At 40.0% G+C, this 8256-nt stretch overlaps 1 protein-coding gene across 3 annotated transcripts in view; it reads right to left on the bottom strand.

Annotated features, from left to right (window-relative positions):
• Positions 1 to 857: 857 nt before the first annotated feature.
• The window catches only part of LOC107085476 (perforin-1-like), an 18190-nt gene continuing 10791 nt past the window's right edge, over positions 858 to 8256 (bottom strand). The window contains exons 1-3 of one of the 3 annotated variants that reach the window (XM_015375799.1): positions 4901 to 4931; positions 4178 to 4713; positions 858 to 2180 (exon numbers count right to left, since the gene is read on the bottom strand). In XM_015375799.1, coding sequence (XP_015231285.1) covers positions 995 to 2180; positions 4178 to 4713 — 1722 coding nt within the window. In that variant the 5' untranslated portion in view covers positions 4901 to 4931 and the 3' untranslated portion in view covers positions 858 to 994. Of the gene's footprint in view, positions 2181 to 4177; positions 4714 to 4787; positions 4808 to 4900; positions 4932 to 8256 lie in introns of those variants that run through there. The other 2 variants (XM_015375800.1, XM_015375801.1) reach the window with 2 other exon arrangements.

Here is an 8256-nt window from a genome sequence, read left to right as displayed (position 1 = left end):
GCCTTAGATTCATTTGCTGCGGAAGCCTGTTATTCACTCATTGATCTCTGGTGTGTAAAAAGAGCAGCAAGAATGGGAACCAATGGTTCTTCTAACTGGCTAAATTTTAAAGATTAATATACAGATATAGCTGGAGATCATCAATCTAGCAGTATATATTTATCCCTTGATGTCAGATTTAGCCACTAGAACTCAAATCAGTCTGTAGTTCTCATCCCTGTAAGATATTCCACCATCATGTTAAGGCCTGCATCCTCACTTGATCACAAGAATCTAGTTCATTAGAAGTCTTTGGATTTACCGGCCTTTATTTGGTTAGGATTCAGCAAAACATGAGATCTTTAAAGTACAGGATAGCAAATTTCACCAATCTTCTCAGTTTTCTGTCTGTTCCTCTACTAATGTTCAGTTCTATATACTTTTCAGACTGACTTTAATTGGGGACAACCCCAGTAAAAAGTAAGACATTACTTTTAAAGGAGTTTTTTTTATTTTTAAAGCAGTTTTTTTTAATCTTTGTAGCAAAAACATCTATTATCACATTAAGAACACCTAAAAATCTTAGTACAGTAAACCAAACAAAGGTGTTTTTCTTTTTGATCAAGCACAGGAAAGAACATGGTATCCTTCAATCTTGGCTTTATAGATACATTCTTAATCAATAACATCTGTCATATTGAGCAGTGACAGTTAGAGAAATTATCAAAATTCACTTTTATTTGATAAGTTATCAATACTCACTCCCTGTTCAAATTTAAAAATATAATTTCATATGAAAATATTCCGTTTATACCCTTAAAATAATGAAAGAGAGACTTGCATTGTCTTTGTGGATGCTTTATTGCAAGATTTGGTCGATAGGAAAGCAACATTAAAGCAGGATTACGTATATGTTAGCATTTAGCATGGTTCACTTTAAATGTTAATATCTTTCACAAAAAATGGACAAAAATACATAAAAAAATAGCAGGAAATGCATTTCGTAAAAAATAGCTCACAGTTTGCCAGAACCTGATTTACTCCCTGGCTTTGAAAACATTTTCATTGCATCTCCGAGCAGAACACTATTTCTGGTGTAAAACGCTTTGGTCAAAGAAGGGTCCATGGGGGAGGAAATGTACTCATCGCATCGTTTGCCACCGAGGCTTGGTGCACACTCCACCAGGTAGGTAAAGTAGAACGTACCATGATCAAACATGCAGGTGTCTGTCACAAGCCCTCTACGGAGATCAAAAGAGCACTGACCAAGCAGATCACGGTTCCACTTTGTATCCTCATCATAAACAGAAAATTTCAGCTTGTTTTGCATGTTGATAACAATGGGTCCAAAATCAAATTTTTCGGGCCACCTAGGATTGTCATTGTCACTGATTATTTCGGTGCGCTTTAGCTGGTCCCCATACTTAACCTCCACTGAACCATCCGTCTCTGACCACGTATCACCATACAAACCCTTTGCAAATAGTTTGTACACCTTCAGTGTTGCGAGACCTTTCCCAGCAGGACAGCAGTTTGACTTAATATTCTGGTTGCTATTACAAACACAAGCACAGGGATCCCTTTTGCTGGACCTGTGTCCAATTTGACAGGATTCAGAGCATTTCCTCAGCACTACATTTCTCATAATGTACTGCTCCACCTCTCGTTTCAGACCATTTTTTGCATGATGATTATCTGGAAGTATCATGTGCAGTGGCTTCAAGTTATACTGAACTACATCAGGTGTGGTTTTAAGAGAGTTTAACCAGTTTTTATACACATCAGGGTCTGAACCACTTTCGAAAAGTACAATTCCCATTTCATCCCCTCCAATAACCTCAGTAATACGCTCATTGAATTCTGAACTAAAACTCTGAGCAGAGCTCAGTTTCTTCTTCTGTGCTTCACAGTGTTTACCCATGGCATTGACACTAGCACTATTAGCAAAGGTAGCTGAGGCTTCAACCGTTAAGCAATCACTAACATCTGTTGCTGTCAGCCCATCCATGGTTGCCTTGCAGGTCTGAAAAGCTGTTGTTGCCTTTATTTCCCCTCCAAGATATACCTGTGTTATGTAATGAGTACCATAGGTGTCAATCACTTCACGATACGATGATGCCTTTGAGGGAGGAGATGGAGGGAGAGCGTTTACAGCTGACATAAAATCAGGACTCAAAGGAGGATTAGTGGTCAGTCTGTACCTGTGAAGCACAGAAGAATGAAAAATAAGTTACAGCTGCAATTAAAATACAAAACATAGATATGGGAGTTGGAGGGTTTGATTCCTAAACTAATAGCTTGTGTTCTTACTGTTTACTTCACAGGCATGGTACCAGCTTCTTATATCTCTTTGATAAGCAAGTCTTGATTTTATGATGTGCATTCCATGTAACAGTTCAATTGGCACTGACCTACTGTAACTTTTGACATTTATGAACAATTCTCATACTGAACTGACAGAAAAACAGATCCTCAGCATATAGCGGAACAGATCTATGTACTGCAGCATATTCAAATAAAAGTATTGATATTAATGATATGATAATATCAGCGCTATAGGTAAACCGCCTGGGACCTGGGAAGCCATAAGAATGCGCCATTCTGCCAAATGGCAGCGTTCTGTGGCATGCATGGCCTCAGTCAATCCGTTCCCGCCTCAAGGAACTGAAATTTCGATTGCAATGTAAATGGTAGTTGACAATAAATACATTTGATTGATTGGTTGATGATAGAGGGACAAGTTACTACTTCTTGTTATAGCACTGAGAGGCCTCAGAATCCAATTTTAAAGTAAATATATATCTGATTTAAAGTAAATATATATCAATTGTTAGATATAATTTTTATTTTGTAAGATACAACTCTATCATGGTGAAGATGACAGCTGCTGCTTGTCTACAGTATGAAGCAAACAATCTGACAAACTTTATCTCAAGTGGGGCTGATGCCTATCCCTAGTTGTCTACAGGCAAGAGGCAGGGTACAGGGTGGACAGTCCAATGCAGAGACAAACAACCACTCAGACACACACTCACACCTAAGCAGAATTCAGAGAAGCCAATTAACCATGATTTTGGACTATGGGAGGAAACCGGAGTACCCGGAGAGAACCCAAACATGCTCAGGGAGAATATTCAAATTCCACGCAGAAAGACCCCAGGCCAGGAATCTAACCCAGAACCTTCTTGAGGTATATACCGCCAGGGTGGTATATTGATAAAGCCTGTTTTGTTGCTGTAAGAACAGCTTATGCCCATGCTGACATGCAGTAGGATTTGTGAGAAAACACCACAGCATGCATGTACTGGGTAGCTGCCCAGTTCAGTAAGGAGCTTCTGTATAATTTAAAACTATTTTTGAGATTATTTTGTATTATTTTTTTTTATTTTCTTCATACAGCATGCTTGTCAAATTTGAGTTTAGGATCTAAACCTAATCTAAGATATTGAAATTCTGTAACTGGAAGAATTACAAAATGTATTTCTTAATTTTGTAATTGAACATTAAATCTTTCTTTCAATTCCAGCTTTCTGATGTAGAAACACATAGTAACTGCTTTTGACAGATTTAAAAGTGACTTATTTTGGATGAGTCACTGTTAGATATCAGACATTTTGGTGGACAGTACAGCTGCAGGCTGCTCAGGTAACTCAGTGGCTGCATAAAGAACTGCATCATCAGTATAGAGCGAATAACTGGCACCTCAGTATAATCTTAAAGAGTTAAAAGATAAACGATAAAAACTGTACTGTGTTTTAAAGCGCTTTTGTTTAGATTTACTTTTGCTTTTAATTTTTTTTTCTATCAGACTTTTCATCTGATAGCAACATCTCCTAACATTCAAAGTGACTCTGAGAGTCCAGTGGTCAAATTGTATATCCATTTTATAACTATCACTAAATGCTAAGTCAGTGAAGTTCTGAGTTATAGAGGACGGCAATATTAAAATTCATAGTTTGTGATAGAGTAGCCCAGTCAATTGTGTTTGCTCATCACAATTGAATGTATTATTTTTTACGGTTTGATTTTTTATTTTGTCGTATTGCTTGTTCTTCCCTTTTATCTATGATTTTGCATTATTATGAAAATGTAATTTTTTCACACTGTTTTATAAACCATGGTACTATTTCAAACATTCTACAATGAGCACAAAAACGAAACATCTATTTTATTACCAGTAATCCATCTGCATACTCACCTATAAAAGTTACAATTAATGGATTGGCGGGCAAAGAAGTACCGATCTTCTTTGGACTTTTTCATTCCAAATTGGGAAGCCCTGGAATGTGACCCTCCAGCGCTAACACCAATAGTGACTGACGGGTCCACAGGAATATTCAGACCAATTTTCCAGTCATTGGTCACAGATGATGTAGAATCGTTCGTGAGCTGTTCAGCAGAGTCGTAGAGTGTGCTGGAGACCTTCATGGTGCACTTCGGGAGGGTTCTCCAGTCTGTCACAGCAACTGGGACCTTCTGGTACACTCCTGCCTGGTAGCTGTTTCTGTACATTTTACAAGTGCCATTTCCAAGGTTCCATGTTTCAGTGTCGATGACATAAGCCCCCTTCCTCTCCATCGTCACAATGTCAAAGCCCTCTCCACCCAGATTGTAACCTGGTACAAAATGAGCCTTTTCACATTGCTGTGGTGAACCAATGAAGCTCAAAATGGATGAGAGACTCAGAGGAATCCACATCAAAAACAGAAATATGAGCTGCCACATGTTTGCCATCTACAAGAAAAGAACATAAATGAAACTCAAAACAGATTAATCAGGATGGACTTTAAAATACAAAATGTACTCACTGAACAGGATGGCAATAATAATAAAAATTAAATGAAAAAAAAAAAACACTTTTATTTTAAACAGTTAAATAAAAAATAGGTGCAGATGAGGGGTATAAAGCTTGGTATCTTACCTTCACTGTAGATGGCAAGCTCTGCTCGGTGATTTCCACTTACTTGTTTGATATACAGTGCTAATGCAGAGGGAAGTTACTGTGTACAAGTGTGATGCTTGCAAAGGTCATTTATATTATTCTAATTTTGCAACTGTTTTTTTCAACTGAAGCAAAATACAAAACAGCTGTAAAGCTGGTGATAAAAGCATATTTATTTTAATCATTTTAATGATCCAATAAAACTTGAAAATATGATACATCTGAAAGTTTTCACTTTAAAACAAACATTGAAGAACATACATTTTGATGTTGTAACTGTATCTCAAATCCTTCAGCCTCTTTATTCTCACGCTTTCAAAAAAAAGATTTTCTCCAATGTTGAACAACCTGTTCATCTTTCAACCTTTATAAGACTGATGTTTATTTATATATATAATTACCAGGCTTAATTTGTCTTAAAGAAAAAGTCTGGTCACATTTAGAATACAAACTTCTGAAAGAATTTTAAGTATGAAATTATGACATACTTTTCAATGAAGGATAAGTGTTTTTAACTAAGAGTACTTTTCATCCATGTTCGTCAGAGAACACTACTGCCACCTAGTGGTTTGTGACGTCACATTGTGGTGTCGGTTGTTGAGCAAGTGGCCGTGTATCTGGTGTTTGTCACAACATGCTATTATCCATGATGGCGACAACCAGTGCACTATGCGTCATGTTTTTTCTCTGGCCAGAAGTTCGATGGCAAATCTGCCCACTTGAAGTTGGCAATCCAACGACAAACCCATCTGTGGTGGATCATGAATTCGAAAGGTGAAATTACTCATTTTCTTTTCACTTTTACCCGATGTATTAAGACATTCAATTGCCATGCACGTGGGCATTGTCCGTTTAACTATAGCTCTTGAAAATTGCAATGGAGAAGTCCTCTGGAAATCTTAAATAATTGTTGTCGATTGCAGATGTGTCTATTTGTTTCCATTGACTTTGCTTGTGAAGTGGTGAGAATGGCGCTAGGCTTACAAGCACCGTGACCTCACTGCCAGATGTCAGGAGTGATGTGTTACTATACTTGTGCAAAAATATCTGTTCCCGAACTCAGTGATTGCAACCAAAAATATTGTTTTACATTTTTTTACTGATGAATGCTAAATTCATTAAATCACCGTAAACGTATTATTTTTAGGTATAAATAATGACCCATTGGTTATTCTTTGCTGACCAAACTTTTCCTTTTAGTGATCAAGGAGTATATTTAATGATTTTTATTTTTTTCTTTGGTTCTTTAGTTTACATTAATGTACGCAAAAGTGTCTTATTAAACACCCAAATCTTCTAGATCTGTAAACAAAATGATATCATTTTCACAATTCTGTTTTAGTTGCAACACTTTTCTTTCAGATTAAGGAAAGAAGTTAATGTGGAATCAATACATTCTGACAAAAAAAATAAATAAATCATAAATAAGTGTCATCTTTAATGGTTTGTAGAGGTTGATGGATATATCTTGTTGTGACTTACAGCCTTAAGATATATGTGAATACATGCAAAGAACAAGTCTCAACAAAATCCTCTTGTCTAGATGTTTTAAAAGTCTCAGAATACTCTATGAATTGGTCTACAATTGCAATCAGGAAATATCAAATATTTGGGAATTGCTGTGTCATCTAAATTAGCTGAGTTACCAAAACTCTACCACATCCCTCTTTTAAAAAAAGATAGAAGAGGATCTAGAAAGATGGAAATCGCTTCNATAGAAGAGGATCTAGAAAGATGGAAATCGCTTCATTAACAAAAATAAATTCTTAGAATATCAGCAAATTAAACCTATAATTAGACAAATACATTTAAAATTAAGCATATTGATGGAGGTTTACAAATTCCAACTAATATATCAGAGTTTCTAGAGTTAAACCCCCCCAAACTACTGTCTAAATTATACAGGACACTGACTAAACTGGATGATACAATATCTTCCTATTACTGAATGGGAGGAGGATTTGTCAGCTAGCTTTAAACAAAACATCTGGGCCCAGATATGTCTAAGAACTTTAAACATGACTAGAAACCCCAATTTACAATTAAAACAATACAAAATCCTCCACAAAGAGCACTATACAGATCACCACCAGGGTTTGGTGGTGGCGGACGTGGGCTACTGGCCTGGTAGCTGTGCTGCTGCTCGGTGGGTCCGGGCATCTGGGATCCCTGGGGCGCGTTGCCCTCGGGCGGGGGCCCCAGCAGGGCGTCAGGGGCTCGGGTTCTGTGGGGAATGCACGGACATTAACACCTATGGCAGATGCTTACCCCTTCAGGGGTTTGCACTCTGCTAGTGGGGGAAGGAGAGGGAAGGGGAGGGGGAATGATCTCGACCTGGATGTCTTTTGTCGCTTGCCTGGTGAGTGGTTCGAGTGTTAATGTAGGGGAAGGATCACAGGAGGAGGGGCTGGGGGTGGTGATGGAGGGAAGAGGATTTTAGAAAGGCTTCGGGTCTGGCTCCCTGTCTCTGTCCTGGTCCGTCCCGCCCCCTGGTGGAGCTTCGTCTAGGGTGGGGGCTCTGCGTGTTGCGCGTGGGCTGGCCGGCCAGGCTTGTCCATCTACCCAACCTTTTTTCTTTTTGTGGATGGACAGGATGGGGGGGGGGTCGCCACTCTCCTCCCCCCCATCCGGATTTTGGGTTCACTTAATTGGTCATCCGATAAACCCAGGACCAACCACCAGTGCCGCCGGGTCTTTGGTCCTGGTATTATTGGATGTGAGTGTTATGTGTGAATACTGTATGTGTCCGCGTTTTGTTTTTTTTTCCTTCTTCTTCTGTGGTGCGATTGGGGGCACTAGGGTGGGAAGGAGTGTTGGAGACTGTGAGTTTTTTTTTTTTTTATCTCCAAGGTTGTGGTATGTACTGCTCCCTCTCCCAAGCACATCTTAAGTCTCCCCTAAGTGTGGAGCCCATTCCCCCGTCCTGCTCTCCCTCTGCTGCCTGGCGTCGAGGCTCGCCCGTGCACTGCTGGAGCTCGGGGTGTGTGGGTCGATGCCCGGGTGGCTGCTGGCTGGGGCTCCTGCCTGGGGGTCGGGCGCCCCTGGGGCCTTGGATCCCTGGGGCCCAGGGCCGGATTCACTTCAGGGTGGCTGGCTGCCGGCAGAGCCCGTGGACTCGTCCCTGCCGGCATTGCAGTGGCTGGGGGGCTTCCTCGGGGCTGTCTCTCCTCCTCCCTTGGTGGGGGTCTGATTTCCTGGGCTGGCCCCTCCTTGGTGCCTTTGCTCTTGGGGTCCCTTTGGGCATCTGGGGCTTTGGGTCTCCCGGTGCTCTGGGGGGCCCCTCTTCAGCTCTCAACAACCACTATTGAGCATTATTTCTATGGATAAACTTTAGA

Source organism: Cyprinodon variegatus, unplaced genomic scaffold, assembly GCF_000732505.1.
Source record: "Cyprinodon variegatus isolate N-32 unplaced genomic scaffold, C_variegatus-1.0 Scaffold126, whole genome shotgun sequence".
Taxonomy (NCBI): domain Eukaryota; kingdom Metazoa; phylum Chordata; class Actinopteri; order Cyprinodontiformes; family Cyprinodontidae; genus Cyprinodon; species Cyprinodon variegatus.
Note: the sequence above shows the minus strand (reverse complement) of the source record. Positions and strands in the feature narration are given on the sequence as shown.